The sequence below is a fragment of the Herpailurus yagouaroundi genome, unplaced genomic scaffold (genome assembly GCF_014898765.1).
Source record: "Herpailurus yagouaroundi ecotype Mexico unplaced genomic scaffold, PumYag 28, whole genome shotgun sequence".
NCBI lineage: Eukaryota > Metazoa > Chordata > Mammalia > Carnivora > Felidae > Herpailurus > Herpailurus yagouaroundi.
Genome location: NW_024412376.1, coordinates 115209785 through 115235174, shown reverse-complemented (window position 1 = coordinate 115235174; position 25390 = coordinate 115209785). Strand labels below are relative to the sequence as shown.

Here is a 25390-nt window from a genome sequence, read left to right as displayed (position 1 = left end):
AATTTTACATGTTACATAGACATATATATCATATTTGTATAAAAGAAAGCTCATGCCTTTAATGAAGCAGGAAGAATGGAGATCAGGATAGGGAGGGTCACAGGTAGAGGCTGTGAAGGCCTTGTAGATGTCTAGGGAGTCACAGTAAACTGAACACGCTATGTGCATTCATTCTTATATGCCTTCCTTAATGCTCACTATCAACAAACTCAAAACTCCTCTTCATCCTTCAGGTCCAGCTTAAATTTACCACTTCTGTAACAATACTTCTGTATTCATCAAGGAGAAAATAACCATACCCTCTATTTATTCTTGTACCAATTGTTAAAAATACAATACTAACCGTTACATTGAAATGACATGTGTGACTATTCAACTGCCCATGCTATGAAAGTAGGAAGCATATCAAAGACTCAAATCCCATTAAAAAAGCAAACCCTACAGGTCACCAAGGTCAGACAAATCTACTTTGGTGAGCCATAACAAAAAGAGGTTACAATATCAATCAAACACTTATGCAAAAGGCTGCTCTGGTGCAATATTTTGAACAGAAAAATCACATTTCATCTTGTGATACATCGCTTAAATGTTTTTATATTACTCAAATTTGAAGATTAGATGTCCCTACTATATTGTTATACACTTATGTGTATACATTTATATATGACATATGTATTTACATATACATGAACATATGTAGAAATATATACATATATATATATATGTAAGCTATAATTTAGATATGGTCAATAAAACACTAATGTCTTTTTACTATATTTGGACTACATACTTTTATCAACTATCTGTGATGTTTTGGTTTTAATTTTGAAGCCGGTATCCATCTTGTCAGCTCTTGTCAGATGGAAAAATGTACATTATAAATCATATCACCCTAGGCATGGCCCAAATGGCTAAAGAACATGTAGGCTGAGGCTCAAGGGAAAGGAATGCTTGCTTATTATTCAAAGAAAGTGTAGGATAAGTAGTTAATCATCACTATCCTAAAGAGAGATAGAGATATAGATAATGATATATATAATGATAATGATATATATAATGATATATAATGATATATATAATGATATATAATATATAATGATATATAATATATAATATATAATATATAATATATAATATATAATATATAATGAAGTCTCTAACAGGAAGAATAAAGATTTTCTTTCTTTCTTTCTTTCTTTCTTTCTTTCTTTCTTTCTTTTTCTTTCTTTCTGTCTTTCTGTCTTTCTTTCTTTCTTTCTCTTTTCTTTCTTTTCTTTCTTTGATTTCAAGTCTCTTGATATGGAAAAGACCTCTGGCAAGCAGAAGTGTTGCCAGAACACCTGTTAACATGACCTCCTGGGCTTCTGGTAAATGGTGTCCACCTTTTCGAAAGACCCCTGCCCCAAATTTTGCCCCTAAAATCCTCACTTGCAAGCCATCAGGGAGTGTGAGACTTTTGAGGACAAGGCTCCTATTCTCCTATGTAGTACCACACCAATAAATCACCTTTTTTCACTGCAGAAGCTTGGTGTCAGTCTTTATTGGCTTGCTGTGCATTTGATAGAGAAACTCTCAATCAGTCCAGTTATAATCTGCTGAAAACTCAACTTTCTCATAAAGTAGCAAATAAGAAATAGAACCTGGTATGCATTTCATAGGTAGGGGACAAACTATAAACTTTGACATCTGACCTCAAAAATCAGCAAACAAGTAAGGAAAGGAAAAGTTTGATATTAAGAACCACTAAAAATGCAAAAAAAGGGGCGCCTGGGTGGCGCAGTCGGTTAAGCGTCCGACTTCAGCCAGGTCACGATCTCGCGGTCCGTGAGTTCGAGCCCCGCGTCGGGCTCTGGGCTGATGGCTCAGAGCCTGGAGCCTGTTTCCGATTCTGTGTCTCCCTCTCTCTCTGCCCCTCCCCTGTTCATGCTCTGTCTCTCTCTGTCCCAAAAGTAAATAAACGTTGAAAAAAAAATTCTTTAAAAAAAAATAAATATAAATGCAAAAAAAAAAAAACAAAAAACATTTTTTTCACCTTTGTCTCAATTTCACTCCCCCCTCTTTTTTTTTCTTTCCTATATCCCTGTTTTCTGGCATTGGAAAGACATATCATTTCTTAACTTGTCTGATAAAACAAAATTCTTCTTAAACATTTTCTATCCTCTCACTGCAAAAGTACATGGTTTCTTTCATTAACCTATAAAATTCAAAGTGTTACTGATTTTAAATAGTTATTTATCTGATCACTTACTAAAAGCAATTCACAGTATATTCATGGCTGCACTCCTTAAATTTTTCACTCCTTTTTAATTTTTCTTCATTATTGAACACTCAGCTTATAAAAAGACCTGTACTACTATTTAGTGAAATGTGTAAGTGAGAGACTGAATGTACAAAGGGACAATGGCTAGACCGAAAAAAAACAAAAAAACAAAAAAACAAACAGAACTCTGATGCCAGACCTGCAGCAACCAGTCTAGGAAGCCAAACCACAAGCTCTGTAGCAACTGACCTGAGTGGTCAATTAGTCAGACTTTATCAATAAATGCCAACTTCACTAACTTTTGTCCATTCTAAGTAGAAGACACCAAACATGCCCCCACAAGCAATCCCACAGGATGTTCCGCTTCTAGTTAGCCCACCTCCAGCTATCCCATGCCAATAGCCTCCAAACAGGGAAAAACTGAAGCCTTCCCTTCTCTTCATTTTAAAGCTTTACACTCCACTGCCTGCGGTTGGGTTTCTGCCAGATGCAAGTGATGGTGGCTGATTCCCTTGCTATAGCACCTTCTTAATAAATAGCCTTTGCTTGTTCTCATTTGGGTTTTTTTGTTTGTTTGTTTATTTCCACAGATGAGATAACTTTACTAGTTCAATACAGGAAAATTGCATAGATTTATCCTCACAATCAACTGGCATCTTAGTTCTGTTCTGGCACAATAATAATGTTGATACACAAAATACTGAATCATGTTGCTTTCTCCTACAGGATGATGCCGTCACTGGGCAAACATCAATTACCTCCATTTATAGAAGCCGAAAGATACTGTGAGCTCCTTCCACTGAGCTTTTTCCCTCCCAGTCATTTCATTGTTGAAACAGGTCTATCTGTAAAGCCTCTTTGAGAAGAGTATATGACTCTTATGACTAACCTGCTTGTGCTTAGTTACTTTAGGTTTTAATTTATTTTGAGAGAAGTAGAGAGGAAAAACTAAGAACGGATAAAGTTGCAAAAAAGTGATGCTAATTTTGCCAGCTTAAAAAAATATTTTAAGCATAGTAACATTTGTTTTAAACAGCCATTTGTCTTAATGTAGAATAATTTCAATTAAAAATGAGTGGGTCAAAAAAGAAGATATTAATCAAAGAAATAAGCCACTATGTAAGTTCTGACCTATTTAGCTCCCTCCATTATGGCTGTTGAATTTTTTTTCAGAGTTGAATCATTTATAGCAGCATTAAATTTATAAGGTAGAGGAGTTAGAAGGACTAATGTTTAAATTTAATTGTTTCACACTCAAATAATTAAAGTAATTGTGGAAGTATACTCAAATTATCAAAATATAGGAACTGTGTTTATTTTGTGATAAACATGAGAACTGAATTAATTATGAGATTGATTTAACAAGAAACTAAGTGTTCATTTTCACATCAAACTATTCAAATTCCATGTAAGCACATTTTGTTTTCTATTCATATGGGTCAGTAACATTGAAATCATATATTACAGAAGTTGCCATAAGTTTTAAAACTTGAATATGGGCATCCCAGGGTGACTCATTCGGTTAAGCCTCTGACTCTGATTTCAGCTCAGGTCATGATGTCACAGTTCATGAGATCAAGCCCATAGCAGGCTCTGAGGTGACAGCACAGAGGCTGCTTAGGATTCTCTCCCTCTCTCTTTGCCCCTCTCCTGCTTGCACAGGCTATCTGTCTTTCTCTGAAAATAATTAAACATTTAAAAAGTTTTCAAAAAAATTGAATATAATGGTAATAAATGCTAACTATTTTAATATACACATATATATAACAATGGTCAATTATGATTGCAATTGTTTTTTATACATACAATTGTATATCAATGTATGGACCCATAAGAGTACTTATATAAAATATTTGTAATTATGGCCATATGTGATATCCCAACAGATATTTGCTTGACCAAACAATGAAACACATTTTAAAATTATATTTAAACTAACATGATCCTGGACCAAATTAGATTAGAATGTTTTGCTAGCCCAGAGGCAGTATAGATAAAAGAATATCTATATAGACACTTACTTAGTGTATACTACAGGTGAAGACCTAAAACAGTTTTGGGAGAGAGTGATAAACAGTGCTTACACTTACATAAATTTGTAGAAAATAACAATTTAGATTACCCAAAAGGTACAATTAACAACTGTATCACATGCAAAACAAATCTTGACACTTCTAATGATGTGTCTTTAGTATACAAAGAACTAAGATTCCACTAGTCCAAGTGGGTAAAGAGCATGCATATGTAATTTCTAAAACATGTAATAAAATAACTAATGAGTACAGTTATTGCATATATATTAAGAAGCCTATTAAATTTCAAAAATAAAAAAAGAAATGCAATTAAAAATACAGAATATTTTTCTTCTATTAAATTAAAAGACTGGCTAGTTTGTGACCCATTAGGTAGTGTCATACACTGTTGGGGGAATGGTAATTCATGCAATGATTTACAATTTGTCATTTGTCATTTGATACATTTGTCAATTTGTATCAATAATCTTAAAAATATTCGTATTCACTATCCTTACATTGAATTATACAAATATGTTCTAAGGACATTAAAGATTGAAATAGCAACCCCTCTCCCTCATAACAATGACAACAGAAGAAAAGAAACAAACAAAACCAAAGGGACAGCATATGGGAAAAGTTAGATATTAGAATATCAAAGACTTCCTAAATTTTGCTTTTAAAATTTACACAAGAAAACTTTATATGATGATGTTATGTCAAAGAAAAACAGAAAATAAAATTATAAATTATGAACTTAACTATACATATGTAAAGATCTTAAGTATGTATGGCCAAACATGAATATTGATTGCCTCTGGTGGATAAATATGATTAATTTTCCTCCTGCATTTTGTCTTGCATATTTTATATAATTTTTAATCAGAAAATTAAGAAATGCAAGCATAAATAAAATACCAGCTAGTAAGAAATTAGGACAATCATTGTAACCATGCCAACTAACTAACACACAGTGTAAAAAGTAGATACTGAAATGTATAGAATGTATACTGAAATGTATAGAAAAGGCTGGCAGCAAGAGATCTTGGCAAGGTCAAAAAAAATCAGGACATTCATGTAAGGAAACGGCCATTAATCTAAAGTCAAAGATATGTTGGAGCATTGCTAAAGCAGCCCAGCAATTGGCATATTTGAGGTCTAAGGAATTATCCTACAGTGGGTGAGCAGATGGAAGGAAGCAGGATTGACAGTGATAGTCACTTCAGGACATATGATGTACTGAGACGATCCCCTGATAGACTTCCAAATCAGGTTATTTAGGAGTTCCCTTAGAGTAGAGTGTTTTCAAAGGGTTGGAGACATAGCAACTGGTTCCAGTCACCCTGGCTTTGGGAACTGATAGAAACAAAGGACCCAAACTACACAGGTTCCAACCAGAGAGATGAGATGTTCAGAAGGACCTTCCATTTCAATTTCTGGAATGAACATTTACAAGCCTCAGAACTTGGGCAGAAAAATATTAGGTGGTAAAATAGACATCTATTTGGAATTCAAAATGCCAGAGGGGAGGAGGGCTGGGGATGATGAAATAGATGCAGGAGATTAAAAGGTACAAACATCCAGTCATAAAGTAAATGTCATGGGGACCAAAAGCACAGCATAAAAAATGTAGTCAATAATATTGTAATAGATTTGTATGGTGACAGATGATAACTAGATTTACCAGGATGGATATTTCATACTGCATATAATTGTTGAAACACTATGTCCTGCACCTGAAACTAGTATAATATTGCATGTCAATTATGCTTCAATTAAAAAAATAAGTAATAAATAAAAACTAATACGCCATTGGTTAACATCCAGCAACCATAAGGTTTAAATTAATTTACAAATGATGAAAAAATACAAACATTTGGAGTAAAAATGATCTATAATTACTGTATTATAAAACTATAAAAAAAAGTAGCTAGTTTCCTATTGGAGCTGGAGAGTATGTACTAGCACTGAAATGCATTAATTATACTAGCATTGAAATGATTAATTATAGTTTTTTCAGATTCCAAGAAAGGCTGGGTTTGTCTTGGCCATGACATTCCAAATGACTAGAGAAGAGGTAAATCTAGCAGACCACAATATGTACACATGAAAGAGCTGGAATAGGACTAGATCAGAAAGAGTCAGATATTGACATCAAAATAAATCCTCATGTACTAGAAGTAAGTCCTCATGTACTGGAAAACATCATACAAGTGTAAAATTCTGGTTTATCATATATTTGTCTCATCAAAATTTATGTATAATCAAAGTTCAACATTACTTATCATGTACATATTAAATTCATGCTGATTTGATGATAACTTGTTAGATTTTTACATCATCTTTTTCACGATGGGACAGAAATTAGTCATTTTGGGTGGTTCAATTTCACCTTAACATCTTCCTGAGGATGATTGAACCTGTAGATTGGCTTTTTCCTGGTAATTATACTTATAGAAAATTAAGAAAACCAGAATAATTCTACAGATTTAATATCTACACTGTTAAAATATTTATGCTGAACTTGGTGTCCTTAAAAAAGTAGCATGTGTTACTGGCATATATGATGTCACAAACAACTTTAGCAGTGGGGATTTATAGTAAGATTCTAGTGTATCTAGGAAAAATAATATTAACAGAAAATATTTCGCTTAATTTTATATTTCTACATATTTTTAAACATGTTTGTTTAAATATTTGCTCTGTGATTGGATGTTCTGTTTACTTTACATTCTTTTGTGTACTATTTCTCCATATCTGTGCCAGATACCTCTTTGTACGAAATAGTGAAAGTATCAATCAAAGTATTAAATGATTAAAGTAATAAGCAAAATTACATGACTTCAACTGAAACTCAGATTCGTTTTTTTTAACGTGGGCACTATTTATATATCACCTATGGGTATAATCAGTTTAAACCAATGCCTAGCACATTTCTTTCAGGAAAATCAATGAAATAGGCATAGAAGTGTCCAAGTGGCACTAGGGTCACTCAATGCCAGAGGTATGGAGAGCTCTTGGAGGTGGAGAAGAGAGGCTTGCGAGATTCGAGAGAATTTTTGAATCCTATGAAAGCTTCAGCCTGGAGAGACACTGAAGACGAATTATAATGTTGGTGTAAGACCATCCTAAGAACACCTAAAAAACAGACAGTCTTTCCTTCACTAAACACCACAAAGAGGTCCCACTTTCCCCACTTGATATCTTGTCTTTCAAGATGGAAGTGGCAGTGTGAAGAGCAGGCAAAAAGCAAGCAAATAAACAAACAACCTACAATAAACTTCAACCATCTTTCTGGCCTTTCGATCTACCTTGGCTCAAGAGAACTCAACAATGACCATGATAGAGATGTGGAACCCAATGCCAGACCATAAGAATGGGAGGAAAAGATAACGGGTCATTTAAAAAAATAAACAAATAAAACAGGGATTTAAAGAACAAAAGCCCCAAATAATCATTACAATTCGCGGATGTTATGCAGTATTGATGGCTTCAAGAGAGCGGAGTAATGCATGTAGACTATTCAGAGCAAATGCATGCCGAAGACCCACCACAGGGGAGTATGCCAGTTTTCTGTGAGATTAAAAAGTCAGGAGAGTAGGAAATAATGAGAAGCAAGGAGTGAGCGATAGTAAAAAGAATTTTGGTAAGCAAAATAATTAGGATATAATATGTTTTGTAGCACTAAAACTACCACAGACATCAGATATATTTGAAGTCAATTCCTCTACATGGCACAATAAAGAATGCAGCTGTTTGAAATTGAGTTGCTAATCCATTAGAAACATTTCTTTCTTTGCAGGTTTATGGAAGTTTTTAAAAAGAGCATAGATCTTAAATAAATGGGGTTTTTAGCTGGAGTTTAAAATCATTTGGAACATTTTACTGCCATTTGCTTCATTTTTCAGCGATGGATATATTCCTAGACATGGCTCAGGAAATTAACGGGGTTTTGTTGAATAGATGGGCTACCCTTTGGCATAGTGTAGTGCTATTGATTTTTCTCTGTAGAGCTGGATATCAGGTTCCTGTGAGAGCCTGTGTGGGCTCTGAGAGATGTAGCAAGATTCCCAGAAACCTAGCAGAGTCCTCTGTCAGAGCATAGTGTCTGCTGGCATGCTAGCATTTTCTCTTTCACATTTTATAGAAATAGAGCTTTTGGGCAAATAGAGCTTCAGACAAAAAGTGTATTTTGCTCTCTTGTATTAGGCTTTTGACCTGCTCTATGCTTCATACTTGATGAAATCTGAGTCTTTAGATTCTTTGCTATAATAATATTTATTTTTTTGCAAATCAATGATATTAACTTATCTCCGTGTCATAGAATTTTTCCTCCAAAATATTTGCCTCAATATAACTTCCTGAGAGTTGCCGTGATGTTTACGTGTTTGATCTGTGAGAAGTCGCAGGTGGGATATTCAATAATGTTGAGCAATTGAACCAGTAACTCTCTTGGGTTCAGTTTCCTAGGACGATTTACTTCCCACAGTGGGCAATTAGTTGTTGCTATGCTCCTCGTCTTTCTGGCACTACTGTGTCCTGATCCCCATTTGTCAGTTATTAATAAATTATGATCTTCTCTCTAATTATCTTTGATTCAGAGCCTTTGAAGAAAAAAGCGTGTAATCATGAGAAAATAGAAGGAATAACAACTCTCAGATATTAAATCAATACACATGCCTGGATTTATTACAGTTTCATAAAGTCACATCTGCTAATTCATAAGCCACTGAGATTTGCTTTTAATGAGAGCTTTCCTAAAATCAGTATTTACATGTGTGATTATAAATATTTGGCTATTTATCATTATTTTAAATTAGGATAGAATGAGACAAAATATTTCCACACAATATTTTTCTTACCAAAACGTACCAAGTTCTGAAACTACATAATCGTAATGATGTTAGAAACGCTAAATATACTAACATATTCATGATACTCATAATCTGAAGAGAATCAGGAGAGAAATCAAACCTGTTGACCTACATTATTATTAATAAAAACTATCACCACTTGATGCTACCAGGTGTATCATCCTTCTGGCATCTGGATGCCCAGATGTTGAATGAATAATATAAGCTAGTGAAAACTTCTTCTTCCTATGTAATACTTCTTTGAAATCACTGCATTTATTTTGTGATAGCGCAAAAATTTCAGTAATCAGGAAGAAAGCACATTTATGTGTTAGGTATTCTATTACACTCTTATCAGTGTTGCTAACAGTTTTTATTTTCCAAACTATCAACATTAATAGGAAAAAACGAGACAAAGCACTTCAAATGGAGACTGATGTACGGTTTATCCTTAATTCAATAATTTATGAGGTAGGTTATGTGGAGAGACACAGAAATCTTTATCTTTTATCTTTCACTTACTGAAGAAGAAAGATGTTTACTCAATATACTATAATTTGCAGTTGAAAGTGTTACATTTCATGAGAACTACTGATATATTGTTCTGAGACTTCATTGGAAGGAAAAAGGCTTTGGCTAAGAGAATTAAGGAAGATTTTGTGATAGAACATGATGCTGAATGTAGATCTTGACATGTGGGTAAGGTTTAAATACTGAGAGATGAAATGCAGCATAAGAAAAAGGCACGGAGCGAGAGCCTCTTTCCACATTTTCAGTTCTTATGCTGTGTATGAGACTGGCCCTGTCTGCAGATTCAGGTGTGAGCTCCTACCGTGCTGGGTCATACAGTGTAACCTCTCCATCCTCTTCTTAGTTAAGGTCTCAAGTGTTATCAATTGACTTAAGTCTGTGGAGCTGGGTTTTAGGTTCCTGTCAGAACCTGTACCATATGGGCTCTGAGAGTGAAAGGCAAGAACTCTAAAGTCAGAGCTGGGGTCAACACAGCGACCATTCCTTCTTCAGTGATCCAATAACTGTCTGGTCTCCTGCCATCTCAAGGGCCACTCCTCAGTCTGCTTTCACCAGATCTTTCTCTTCTACTCTCGGTGTCAGTGTTGATGGGCTCCATCCAAATAACCTCATTTTGATGAGTGGTTTTAAATATCACATTTGTGCCATAGCACTCTTCAATCATGTGCCTCCATATTGCATAGCAGACAGTATCTTAGTACCTAGATCAATAAGTGTCTGTACTTTGGATTTGGGTGTTTTGTTTTTTTTTTAATACATCTCTGGAACGTTTCACCTATATGATCTATAATTCTCTTTTAGAATAAGTCACTTTGAATTTGGCTTCTGTCATATGCAACCAAAGGAGTCTAGGTCAAAAAAAAAACATAGTGGTAATGCTGGAAGGTATTTTCAGGAATCCCGAACTCCAACTTCATTCCTCCAATAATGAGATCACTGGGCATTCACTGAGAATCTACACTATAATCTGTTTATTCATGATGAGCACATATCTATCAGAGGAGACATATATAGAATGATGAACTAAAAGTACTTCAGTTGGGAAAAAAAAAACAGTTTTGAGGAAACACAGAGGCAAAATTAATCAGTTTTCACAAAATGAGGAATGGTCATAAAGTTGGTGATACTTAATGTGTTGATTCTAGAATAAATAACTTATCTGTACAATTTTCCAGTGAAGGACTGGTGAATAATTCATTAAAATCCAATATATTATTTATTTACCTTAGTGTCAAGAAATCACTGGCATTAATTTCTAAAAGGTGTTTTATTTATATTACTGACCAGTTTAGGGGCACTTGGGTGGCTCATTCAGTTAAGCTTCCTACTCTTGATTTAGGCTCAGGTCATGATCTCATGGTATGTGAGTTCAAGTCCCAGGTTGGTCTCTATGCTGACAGGGTGGAGCCTACTTGGGATTCTCTCTCTCCCTCTCTCTCTGCCCCTCCCCTGCTCTGTCTGTCTCTCTCTCTTTCAAGATAAATAAGTAAATAAGTAAGTAAATAAATAAATAGAATTATATATTGCTGATCAGTGTGGAAAGGTTTTAAACGTTAATTAATACCATTATTTTTGGCAATAGAGAATCAGTGACTTTGTATACAAGAATTCAGAGTTTCACTAAAATCATACAGTTTAATGCTTTACAAGTCATGGGGGAAGCTGCCTAATGAAGAACTAAGTCCTAAGAGCTGCATTCAAGCCCCAGGCCCCCACTAACTAACTGTATATAGTAATTTATGTTCTAGACATTTTCTCAGAAGGAAAAAAAATAACCCATGGATAAGGATCTCTGCCATCTTGGATTTTTAGACAAAAAATTAACACAAGAAATATACTTTTAGTAATATAATAGCAATTAAGTGTCATGAAGAGTCAAATCAAGGTAAGAGAGATCTGATATGCAGCAGAAGGAATCATGGGCTATGATTTTAGTTAGCTCGATTGAGAGGATGGGATTTTGTAAAGACTTGAAAGCTGGAGGAAGCCACGTGCTTCTCTGGGGCAAGGGAACTCTAGGCCACAGGAAGAGCCAGTGCAAAAGCCTCAAGCCTGCACCATTTTTACAATGGTCAAGAAACTGAAAGAAGATAATTTTATCAAGCATAAATTGAAGGTAGAACTAATACTGAGACATAGTTGTGTGAAATATTACACGTACAACCCTTGGAACAATGCCTAGTAGGTAGTATGTAATTCATGCTAGACCTTATTGTACTTATTATTACCAACATTATTACTGTGTTATTCCATTAGGCAAAGAGGCTTCTCTGAAGGTTTTATAATACTTCATGCCCTTTAAAAATCACTCACTTAGGAAGCTTTATGCTTTGATATCAAAAGTAGGCAGAGCTCTGGCACTTGTCTGAATTAAATTACACTCAAAATGCCTGCATATTTTTTTTTATTTTGACTCCAAATAACTTTGAAGGAAAGTTTCTAAGTCCAGTGGATTTTACCATCAAAACCACTGTTTTTCCTAACCATTGTTTTTCCTAACATAAGAAATGTGACAGGCATGTAATAAGAACTCATTTTTTTTTTTTTTTTTTTTTTTTTTTAGTTAATGAATCAGATCACCATTGTGGTACAAAGAAAAAAAAAGTTACCATTTAGGAGGATTCCAATTTAAACCCTATTTTTTATCCATTGCTGTTGTAATTCTGTTTATGAAATTCTGCCCATTGATCTGACCACGAAATTAAAGTGGAAACACTTTGAGAAAAGAACATTATCTTCTTATTTCACATGCCTGGACTTATCTTGGTGTTTGATGTGCAACAGATGTTCAATAAATGTTTGTAATATCTGAAGAATATGTCATTCACAACGTGTTATACATTAAGAGATTTGAACCAATTTACAAAAGGCTAAATTTTAATAGTATTTTTAAGTAAAAAAAAAAACAAAAACCCAAAAAACCCTGAAGCAACATCTTACCTAAATCTACTAGTTTGTTTTTTTTCCTTGAAATTTCTAACATGGTCTCAGTATCTTAATTTTGATAGGTTAGCCTTCAAGCACACTATCCACTGAAGAATTTTTGCCTCAGAAAACTATGAGACATTTCAAGTCAATTGAGTTCCAATTGTTTAATAAACAGAGAGAAATAAGAGTTAGTGGTCATACATGGAGCTACAGGATTTGAACACGAACAGGACAAACAAGGGGAGATCTCTCGCTGAGAAAATAATCATTTTTACAATAAGCCGTGACTCAGACTCAATTTATAATCTCAGGAGCATCATAGTATTAAAGTCATACATTAGTAATCTTAAAATCACATCCAAGGTTAAGCAGCTTGAGGAAATTCTTCTACCTTTTCTTCTACCCCATAGGTTTTTTATTTTGTTTTCCATTTTTAAAACTGGTAAACAGATTTAACTTCTTTGTACTTACATGCAAAAATAAGTGGAAATGTGTGGGAGTGCATGTATATAATGTTTGTATCTTTGACTCCTGAGCATACATGTGGCATTGATTGAAATAAAAATCAAATGTCTGCAATTTTCTTAAAAAATAAATTCATGAGTGTGTAATAAATATGGGATCAGAAACAAAGTATTAAAATATATTGTTTAAAACCAGGTTGTCTATGTTGACCAAGGTTCAAAGAAGAAATAGTTTCTCTACACTGAAAGATGTTTTCCTTTATATGTTCAGTACCAGTAGGTCCTGTTAATTTAAGCTTTATATCAGGTTAAGAAGTATCCAGTAATCAAGAATTAGGCCTCAAGCTTGAAATGGTGATGGTGGAAAAAAAGTAACTTAATATAATCAAGATCATCTTTAAAGGAAAGGAAGATAGAAGAAGGACACTGTAAAAGACTTTCTCAAACATGTAACTGGAAGTGTGGAGATGACAATCAGTGATGAAAAGTTTGTTCATTAAATAATTTATATCTAGGGGCGCCTGGGTGGCGCAGTCGGTTGAGCGACCGACTTCAGCCAGGTCACGATCTTGCGGTCCGTGAGTTCGAGCCCCGTGTCAGGCTCTGGGCTGATGGCTCAGAGCCTGGAGCCTGTTTCCGATTCTGTGTCTCCCTCTCTCTCTGCCCCTCCCCCGTTCATGCTCTGTCTCTCTCTGTCCCAAAAATAAAATAAAAAACGTTGAAAAAAAAATTTATATCTATAAAGTAGTATATATAAGGGGAAAAACTCAATAAACTTAGTATATAATAAGAAAGTTATCAATGTGCATTGTCATTACTGATAAAAGAGAAAGATTAAAAAACAATTACAACATGCTGTGCATATCAGGAGGTTTAATTTATATCCATTCTAGGGTAATTAGCTCATAGTTTGCTAAGGACATGTCAATTGTTTTGTACTGCAATAAAAAATCCATTTAAAATTAATGGTGAAGAAAGTAAAAATGAGAATCTAAACCCTGCAGAAAATGCTCTATGGAATATTTAGCACCTTTAAACGGGAAGATCACACAAATCCTAAGATTGATAGAATCCTAAGGTGTTATAATTCTTTCTGTTTTTGTAAATGGAACTTTTTCCTTCAAGATGGATATTTGCCTATATTATTTTAAACTCTATCTAAGTAGAAAGACTCCAAGAGGTTTTGGTGTAATCAATTTTAGCCTAAAAAGATTAGAAAGTCTCTATATTTGATTTATGTTTTATCTTTAAATTTATTTTAGAAAAAAAAAGATAATTTTTTCTTTGAAGTAGATTAGTACCATAGTATTCAATATGTTATAATCCTCATTTTTTTTGATCTGGTCTGAATAGAAATACAAATCACCAGTGAATATGTGTCTTCAAGATGTACTTTCTCCAGGGTCCAAACAATATAAATTTCCAATATATATTACATTCAAGTGATATTAATATTTTTTCAATATATAAAAATTAATTCATCTTTATCACCACTGAGGAGTCAAATTATTTGCAATTAAAAGACATTTTACCTAGGAGCAAATATCTGGTTTTTAATATAGTCAAGAGGTTAAAAAGTGACAAAAAAAGTTCAGAGTGAGAGAATAAAGTCATTATATTTTTGTGGATGTTTATCAGTCATATTTTGGCAAAGGCAGGAGGGAGAAACATATATAATTCAATGTCTTCAGACCATTCCTAGAACAGTTTTTTTTCAATAATTTGTCAGTATTCATAAATAATTTCCCACATATTATTAGGTTTTGGCCACATTTCTTCATTTATGTTTTCCTTTATTTGACAAATCTTTATTGAGTTAATTCAGGACACTGGGGACTATGAGATGGATATGGTTTTCTTAGTCCAGACAAAAATTATGAAGCTCATTGTCTTGAATGAGATAGGCAAAGACCTTTAAGAATCATTTAATGTAGCTTTTGAATAAGTATACTTATGTAAAGCAACATAAAATAACTTATACATGAAAAATACAAATGGCCAGATATGTTTTTATCATAAGACAAATGACCCATTAAATTCAAGAATATCCATTCCAAAAAATGAAGTAATGAAAATTTCATGCAAAAAAATTGCTGGTAAAAAAAATATAAATCTCAGAGTTTGGGGGATAAAATTTGTTTTCCCTTAAGTTGGAAATTCCTAGTCCCTGTATAGGAAGTACCATTAAGAAAAATTTAATATGAATACATGATGCACAAATTCATAAGGTATTGCTATTTTTAAAAAGTAATGCACTTCTACAAGACAATGTATACAAAAAATTATCTTAGCAAGTCACAGATTTAGTTCTGTTAAAAATTAAGCTTTGTATCTTGGGTGTAGCTGTGATTCTAGTACAACTGAGAAATTACACTAAAATTTAATTATTCTCACGCAGCAAACCCAAGTACATATGGAATTTATGTGGTGCATGTGTGTGCACATGGACACTAGAGCATTGCTATCCTTCAGTTACCAAGTAATGGGTAAATTGAATCTTCTCTCAAACACTTCATCTAATGCTACAGATACATATGTATCTGTATACATATGTATATATGTATACGTGTGTGTGTGTGTGTGTGTGTGTGTGTGTGTGTTGGGGAAGAAAAATTTTTGAGAATAGTGGCTGATTCACATACAAGTAAGCAAGAATCCATAGCTGAATGTCATCAGTAAATTCACATTAACAATACTTAGGTTAAATAAATATACTGTGGCTAAGTATATAATAAGATATATTCTATATATATTTGATTTGTCCTTTAATAAACCCTCAAACACACAGACTTATTGGATTCTAGATCTTGATCTTTCCTTCTGTTTTATTCACTTCCTCTAAGTGTGGACATAACAAATACAACATCTACTTATAATCCCCATGTCCCTAACTATAACTAACACTTCCGGATTTATTGGCAATGAAGAAGCCAACTCATATCTCAGTCAGAAGTAAAGAAATGATATTACAAACCAGCTCTGCAATTGTATCATAGTTATCTACCCTTTTGAGGTAGAAAAGACTCATATCACGTGGAAGGTTCCTTAACAGTTACCAGACAATTATCTTATTTGACCAAAACCTGAGCAAGTTTTCATGACAACATTTTTATCTCCCAGGAAGCAGGGACATCAGAGCATTCTCCCCAGGTGACTTCAGAGAAAAACGAACAGTGGGGTACCAGCCAGCCAGCTTTCTGGTCCAATAGGCTAGCTGTCCTCAAAAGAACACAAACTGCTTCCTACCTAGAAATTCTAAAAGTGCATCACTGCTATTCTAGCATTAAACATAAGTGATGGATTTCTATACACATACTTAAGAAAATTTTGAACATTCGTAAATAAACAGGAACTAGAAGAAAAGGAATTTTCATATACAAAAAGAAAGGATGTTCAAAGGAATATATTCAACAATGTTTTATGAAAATAAATTACTGTAATTTAAGGCTATAGTTATAAATCTTTTCAGAATATAATATGCAGTATATTGAAAAGTGCCCAATTCTGTATATTTATGAGTTGAATATGTGTTGAAGAGTCAAAAGTAAGTAAGTAGAACAGTAACAAAATTAATATGAATGTTGATTTCCTGACCTTTTTTTTTTGGACCTTGCATAACAATTTCACATATTTGTGCAAGTCTAAATATTTCCATGAAGACTCTCATCACGTTTTCTGCAATAGTCTAACAGCAACACATTTTCAAATGGATGGCACTAATTACTGAATGTCCCTTCTGACAGTGGCCTAGTGAAAAATGGAAACATGTTTGTGGTAGGGATACAGTGCGCTCATGCTTTGATTCATTTGCTTGTTATTTTAAAAATCTTTTTGAAGGTTGATTATGCTCAGCTCAGTGTCAGGAAACACTTTCTACAGAAGTTCTTCTTGGGTCTCTACCTCTTGTTTTTGTTCACAATAAAGAATGTAGATGTGCAACACACATGTTAATGTATCTATTGATACAATATTCAGTGCAATTCACTGCGAATCCGTACACACTATGATTGATGTAGTCGGGCTGAAATCATCCAGAAGCTGAAAATAAAAGCAGTCATTAAAAAGGGTTGTTTATTTCTCTGTTTTCCAGAGTGTCTGCTTCATATCCATCACCCTGTTAGGAAAGAATCCTGGCTAAGTAGAATTATTAGTATTATTCTTATGTATCTACCAGGCACAGGCATAGGTCTTCCCTAACACTAAAACTGAAATGACTATAAATATTTTTGAGACAAAATGAATCAGATTTAAAAAACTGTATCAGAAAAAATATGGTTAAAGATAGAATCAATAATACCAAGTTATTAATCACTCTTGTGAAGAAAGCATACCTGGAAAGGAGAAATTGTGTGCTTAAATGTTAGCCCTCATATGGACAAGGCAAGGCTTAAAAATATCTCTTATATTGTGGTTATCTACTGACATATTTGCTTGTCTGATTTGTTTTGGGATGTGCTTAACAGCCAAATGGTCAGATCAAGGTAAAGAAGAGATCAGCTGCAAAAGTTCAAAATCACAGCTTCCTCTCTTACCTTCCACTGAGGAGGAAGCCGATAACCACTGCCAACAAAATGACTCCCACTGTCACAGACACAGCAATTATAGGAATCTGGCTTTGATCGCTGGAGGCTGCAACTGCTGATAGAAGACACAGAAAACGGAGCCCGCGGTTAAAGAGATCATATGCATTCAAATAAGAGCTGCTTAATAGTCGGTAATCGATGCATGGTTTAAACAATTCACCCACACTTGGCCGAGATTTCCCCCTAATATCTCTGCTCAATGGTGTGTAATTGAAAAGACATCTTTAGGAGAAAATATTTACTCTCCAAATGGAAATTTGAAAGAATCACTAAGTCACTGATTATTTCCTTGTCATCATAAAAAATGAATGTAATTGTTTGCATAGTATTTATCTAGGGATCTTAGGTTTGCAAGATAAAATGAAACTTAGTCCTTAATACCAAACCCCTTACTCTAAACAGGAGGTGCTAAGTATCCGAGATATGACATTTTAGAGTTTGCATGTGGCTGTTTCTAGGAGAAAAATCTTGACACCTCAGACAGGGTTTTTTTCCCATAGACATACGTTGAAGTCCAAAATATTGCGGTTATGGCTTCAGTGAAGTTAATATCATATTCTGAATATAATTTTAAAAATCGTAATTTCTAGCAGAATATCATCCGTGAGTATACTTTATATATAGGACTCTTTTTTGAAAAATATCAAGACATACACTTAAAACTTTGAGAAGTCTACAGTAAGATTAAATTCATTTACATCATCTTTTTTAAATACATGGATTTAGATGAAATATTATATATTTTAACTGTACAATTACCATAATAAAAGGAATACGGACATGTTAAGATAGTTGTACTAAATAAGTATGGGGATATTTCTTTCATGCTGATATCTGCACTGTGTTATAATAAGAACGCTACAGAGCAAAATTAATTTTACTAATGTTCTCAAGAAACCCTCAATAAGATACCTACCATGCTATTGTTTAACAAAATCATCACTTTGATTAATTCAGAGTGGCATTAGTTACCCTTCTTAACAAATTTTAAGTCGTCAAGAGTAATAACAACTATAATTTCCCTGTTTTGCTTCCTAGAACCCTTTACCAGCTATTGGCCCCATCAATAGTTTTGGACATCCAAACATTTCCCTTTCTATTCTTGTCACCTCTCCCTTGATTCTTTCAAACCAAAATTGACTTACTCTCTGACCACTTCTTGCATTTGATCTACAATTTGATCTTTTAGACCAGTCTTCAGACCCAATATCACTAGTAGCTTGTTCATGTACAAGAAAGACTCTTATTGACAGTCTAAATCTATGTTCTTACCCTCCCTTTTCTTGGATAATAATAGTTGCAGTTCAATGGTTCTTTATCTTGATTTTCTCCTTTATTCTCTGATATTGAGATCTGTGGTAGGTAATTTAAAACTGCTGAGCAGTATAAATGTGTAGGGCAAAGCTACTCCACTATCACTAGTAACCTTCCCCAAGGTTTGCTTTATTAGTCTCTAAACTCAGATTACTTATAGCATTGCTTTTCTCGGTTCTTTAATTTTCTTTTTGGCAAGAGGCAATGTTTATAGAAAAAAACATGCAGACATGGTCCACATACATTCAATGTTATTTTTATTAGGCTCTAACTGCTGTTCCAATATTTTTTATTCTCTCTTCTTAATTTCCTAACAAAATCATCATAATGAGTCTTCCTCATTTTCTCAAAACACTAATCTATTACGATTTCTCACGTTTCAATAATGTTAAACTGTATAGATTAAAGAGCAATCAAGTCTGAACTCTATGGTTAAATAAAACTGGATGGTTATGTAGTTTCCTTTGCTTCACCTAACTCCAATTTTAGAATCCTTCCTATCTCTTCCAAGACATGGCTCCTTCAAAGGTCTCCCTCCAGGAGATCTTTTATCCAGGAGTCAATTATAGGCTACTTGTCTGCTACCTCCAAGCCTGAATAGATATTTGTTCTTAGTGGAAACAAATCCTTATACCTAAACTTACTGATGTTGGTTCAACTTAAATTTGAAAACAGGTCCAACATTTACTAGGGATATAGGCCAAAGCAAAGTACTTAACTTTATCAAGGCTCATTTCATTAATCTCCAAACAGGAATAATTTTCCTGGATCATTATAATTCTGTTTAGAGATAATATTTAGCACAGTGCTTCGACTATTGACAGCTTTAAATAATTAGTAGATATTATTTTTACATATTGTTATCTTCTGCTTTATCGAATTATTCTTTCCTATTTAACACCTTGATTGTTATCTAGAGCAGTATTGTTATTTTTATTTATTTATTATTTATTATCATCTGATAACCAACATTATTAAATTCCCTCTGCAACTTATCTTCTTCTGCCTTTGAGTTCTATGCATGACATTCTTGCTAAACACAATGAGTACTCTTCCATTTACTTTACCATGCATCATAAGGTATTTGCCTTTGTTGAACATAAACTTCAACCTTGAGGCTCTGCTTCGTCTTGGTTTATAGAACATCAGATGAGGCGTTTTTCCCCTTTTCCCCCACACTGTAGCACTACTTTGTCAGTTCCGTTGGCTCCACATTCTCTCCCTACATCTTCTTCATGAACAATTCCTGATGAATGCTCCTGATCCTCCACACTTCTCTCCTTACTCTTTAATCTTTTTCTGTCTTTCTCCCTTCCTGCTTCCTTTTCTCTCTACCTCTTATGGGTACTTTTATGCTTATGACATCAGTTAACTCTAAGCTCAAGAGTCCCAAATTTATATTTACAACTCTTACTTTACTTCACTTCAAAGCATGACCCTATTAAAAGAAAACAAAAACAAAAACTACTTTCCTTTTATTTGGATTCATTTTCATATACAAATAGCATTTTTATACCACATCCACCCCAAGGACATTAACAAAAACACATCAATAAATAAACACCATAAATCAAACCACAAACCAGACTAATTTGATCTCTCTTCTTCTGGTTTCTTTTAACTATCACTGAATTTTTCTTAACTCCTACTTGGCCATTAATTACCAAACATTTTTGTGTTTCTTCTGTTTTTTCCCCACAAACTATATTTCTTTTGTCCAACATTCACCTATTTGATTCAAATCTACTGGACTATTGTTCACTGGTTTTATAAATGTTCCCTTTGCCTTCTATGTGTTCACATAAACATCCAAAAATATCACTTTGATCATGTTTCTCTGATCAAAAATTTAATAAATGCCTACTACCTATAAAAAAAATTCCCAAATTCTCCATCTAGACTTCAAAAGCCCTTTTAAACAAATTCTAACAAATCTTTCTTGTCTCAATGGGCCATTTTGGGAACTCTGAGATATCATTTTGGAGAAAGGGGGCATGATTAATCAGAGGTAGGGATAAAAACAGGGCAAATTCTGGCTAACCACACTATTAATTTTGAGAAAAAAAAATACTGGTGCTTAGTACTGTCAAATGCTTCATTTTTAACAATTGACAAGATCTAATCTAACAATATATTAAAATATGCACCTAGGTATGGGATATTATCTTGCAATAAAATATTTTTAATGGCATACTAAAAGTTTCAAATGATTAATACATTTTATGAAAATATTTTGTTAATAATGCCAAATCACAAGCATTCACATTTACATTTTTTCCTCTACCGTTCACTTAAATCAGATAGTTTTGTATATTAGATAATTAAATCAAGGGCCTATGAGGAAGAATTTCAATAATACATTTTCATTTTTTAAAAAATGTGCAGCTTTGGGGTGCCTGGGTGGCTCAGTCAGTTGAGCATCTGACTTCTGCCCAGGTCATGATCTCATGGTTCGTGGGTTCGAGCCCTGTGTCAGACTCTGTGCTGATGCCTCAGAGCCTGGAGCCTGCTTCGGATTCTGTGTCTCCCTCTCTCTCTCTGCCCCTCCCTAGCTCATGCTCGCTCTCTCTCTCTCTCTCTGTCAAAAATAAATAGACTTTAAGAAAAAATGTGCAGCTTTTCCTAAGTTCCTTGATGGGCTTTAATTATTTTATTATTTCAAATGTATTAATTATTTTGTGAGCTATTTCTAATAAAACATAATTCATCAAGATTTTATACTATTTTTTCATTGTTTGCCCTGACAGCATCAATTGTATCCCCAATATATCAACTAACTTGAAAATATATAGAATTGATAAGGTAATGTCAATGCCTTCATACATTTTCATTCTTTAGCACCAGAGGAAAAAAAAATTATAAGCCCAGTATGATCCATGATTATTACTTTAATATATTATTAAGTTTTTTAATCTTTAAAGATAACAAATTTCTAGTCCCTCACATTTCCTATTTTTTTAATCTGTGGTGTATTTTTGGAAGAATAATTAAGGAATGTTTTGGGAATGCTTAAAAGCAAATTTGGGGCAATGTAACACACTACTATTAAAAGAATATTAATTATAGACACTAATATTCTTTAGTAAATAATGTTTATTTTTCAATAACTATATACTTACATTATCCCGGGGAACTTTAAGCTAGTATATACTGAGAAGTCATGTTGCTTATCTCATTTTGTTTCTCATACTCCATATTGTGTAGATATTCTCCACATTTTAGCTATATATTTAGATAGTTAATCATGAATCTGAAAAGATTTGTTAAAGCCAGATTATGAGGGTTTTTGAAGGCCCGGCTGAAAATTTGGGGTCTTTCTCCCACACACAGCTGTAACTATCTATTCATTTTCTTGATTAAGATAATTTGATCAAAGCCATAATTTTTGATATGCAATATGAGCACATATGAATTAATGGGGAAATTTATAACAACCTGGGTGGGAAATACATACATGAAAAGATGGCGAACATCATTAGCCAACAGGGATTTCAAATTAAAACCATAATGAGATATCACTAGCCACCTGTCCAAAATGCCTAAAAGAAAAATACAGTGATAACAGCAAATGCTGATGAGAAACTGATCACTCATACACGGCTGCATTGCTGGTAGGACTGTAAAATAGTACAGCCACCCTGGAAACTCTTTTGGCAGTTTCCCACAAAATTCAAAATTAAACATAAAATTGCCATATGACATAGCAATTGTACTCTTGAGTATTTATCCCAGGTAAATGAAAACTTAGGTGATGTAAAAACATGTCAATGAATATTCACAGCACCTTACTCATACTAGCAAAGATTGGTACCAGCCTAGATGTCCTTCAATAGGTGAATTGTTAAACAAATTGTGGCCCACACATACCATAGAATACTACTCAACAACAAAAAAAGAAGCAAGCAACTTGCAGGAATCTCTAGGAAATTATACTGAGTGAAAAAAGTCAATTCTAAACTATAAGGTTGCATACTGTATGATTCCATTTATGGAACATTTCTGAAATGTCAGAATTTTAGAAATGAATGTTTAGAAATTAGTGGTTGTCAGTGATTAGTTATGGGACAGGAGCTGCTCCCAAAGGCCATTGGTATAGTTATAATAGGGCAACCCGAAGGTACTTTATGGTGTTGGCACTGTGAAGTATCTTGACCATGATGGTAGATATAAAGACCTACACAACTGACCAAATTGTATCGAACTTAATGCACACACACACACGCACACACACACATGCCTACATCATACACACATAAAAAAGGGTACAAGGAAAGTTGAGTAAGATTGGTGGATTGCATCAATGTCAATATCCTGATTGTGATCTTATGCTATAGTTATGCAAAATGTTACCATTGGGAGAAACTGAAAAAATTGTACAAGAGTTCACTCTGTATCATTCCCTGCAACTTCATGTGAAACTACATTTATCTTAATAAAAATATAATTTAAAACACAGAATAACTTTATTTCAGCAATTTGGTTATACAGATTTGAATCAAGTAGGTAAGAAATGGATAAAAGGAAGTAATGAATTGGAGAAAAAATCATAAAAGAAGCATGAAAGTGTTGGTAAATCTTGGTGAGTGGGAGTTAAGAAAGGTTCAGTGATAGTCTCAAAGTTTCAAGAGAATTTATGTTAAAAGAAACAAGAAAAAAGAGCTAACTTGATTGGCTGGATAGTTTCATTCATGCTAGGTTTATTTGCTGGTGTGTTTTAACATTACTGTTGGGGAAAGGAATGATATACGGGGCCAATTTTAAATATTTATTTGTATGCATAACAAAAATAAAATAGAATGGATACTATGCAGTTATAAGATAGAAACTAAAGCTTGAGAAAGAATAGTTTAAAATTTTCCACCCAAATCCTCATTTGAAATAGTCTTTCTAAAATAAAGATTTTTGCATTCCTGTGTTTATGTTTGCATTTGGTTTTAGGACTATATTAATGACATATGTGATAACATACATGAAAAAGAAAAGCCCATCATAAAAATTTTATGACCTATGTATAATATAAATTAAATATTATAAATTTTATAAACTAATCAATGAATAACATCATGCATCATTATTATGAATTAAGTATCCAATTAGAAAAGTCTTTTTACAATAAAAAAGAATGGAATCATGCCATTTGCAGCAACATGGATGGAACTGGATGGTATTATGCTGAGTGAAATAAGTCAGTCAGAGGACAGATATGTTTTCATTCATATGTGGATCTTGAGAAACTTAACAGAAGACCATGGGGGAAGGGAAGGAGAAAAAATAGTTACAAACAGAGAGGGAGGGAGGCAAACCACAAGAGACTCTTAAATACAGAGAACAAACTGAGGGTGGATGTGGGGTGTGGGAGAGGGGAAAGCGGGTGATGGGCATTGAGGAGGGCACTTGTTGGGATGAGCACTGGGTGTTGTATGTAAGCCAATTTGACAATAAATTATATTCATAAAAAAAGGAAAAGTCTCTTTAAAGTGTATGTTCAAGATAATGATTTTCAGATAATTTTGTCTTAACATACCTGAATGATAAGATAGTATTCACTTAGTAATGGTGACTCACTAAAGCCAATATTCTTAATTGTGACCCACCAAATGAAAATACATACACCCACATATTTGACATTTCACACTACTCCTAGTGTTATTTTCTTCATAACAAAACTTTTGTGTCTTCTTCTAATCCTACTTTTAATGCGTGCTCTAGGACAAGTAATCAATTGTTTGACATTAAAGAGAAAAACGTTTTATGCTATTTTATTTGAAAAAAAATGTTGCAAGAAGTGTTTTCCAGAAACATTTCTAGATCCTTCACTCAAAGATGCTGCCAGAGATGTTGATTTTTTAAAACAATCAGATTGGTTGCTGAGAGCACTATTTTCTTGCCAAACTTAATACTAACAAATGCTCCCTGTAGAATTTTCATAGAAAGACTAAGCCTGGTAGCATTGTTCAATAAAACAAGTAAAAATAAATGGCAATAATTCAATAAAGTATGGCAGCCGTGGAAGGAAAGTCTTTAAAAGCAAGGTTTAAACATTTCTTAAGGATCTCCTGATGTTTCATCTCCCAGTAGACTAAATGTGATGAGGAGCAGGGACCGATGTGTTAACCTACCAACCTACCATAATAGCATGACAGATGCTTCCTACCTGAAGGGGTCATGCCTGGGAGAGAGAGGACCAGGAGACTGACAGAATGCCCGGAGAGAGTATTGATCCACTGACTCTTTTCTGGTAACCATTACAGAGACATGAGTTGACAGTAATTAAAATGACTTACACACTGGGATGGTTTCAAACTCAAATCTTCGACTGAAGACACCATAGCCTGCTGCTGTGCGTGCTCGAATCTGGAAGACGTATACTGAAGCTGGCTTCAAGCCCTCTGCAGTTACAGTTGTCTCTTTAGATTTGATAATTGTATAGCTGGTTTCTTGGTCC

At 33.8% G+C, this 25390-nt stretch overlaps 1 protein-coding gene across 6 annotated transcripts in view; it reads right to left on the bottom strand.

Moving 5' to 3' along the window:
* Window positions 1-25390, bottom strand: part of EPHA5 (EPH receptor A5) — a 338890-nt gene that overhangs the window by 62216 nt on the left and 251284 nt on the right. For 3 of the 6 annotated variants that reach the window (XM_040482250.1, XM_040482266.1, XM_040482231.1), the window contains 2 exons: window positions 25230-25389; window positions 17581-17686 (listed from right to left, as the gene is read on the bottom strand). In XM_040482250.1, coding sequence (XP_040338184.1) covers window positions 17581-17686; window positions 25230-25389 — 266 coding nt within the window. The remainder of the gene's footprint in view (window positions 1-17580; window positions 17687-25229; window position 25390) is intronic. The other 3 variants (XM_040482225.1, XM_040482240.1, XM_040482260.1) reach the window with 1 other exon arrangement.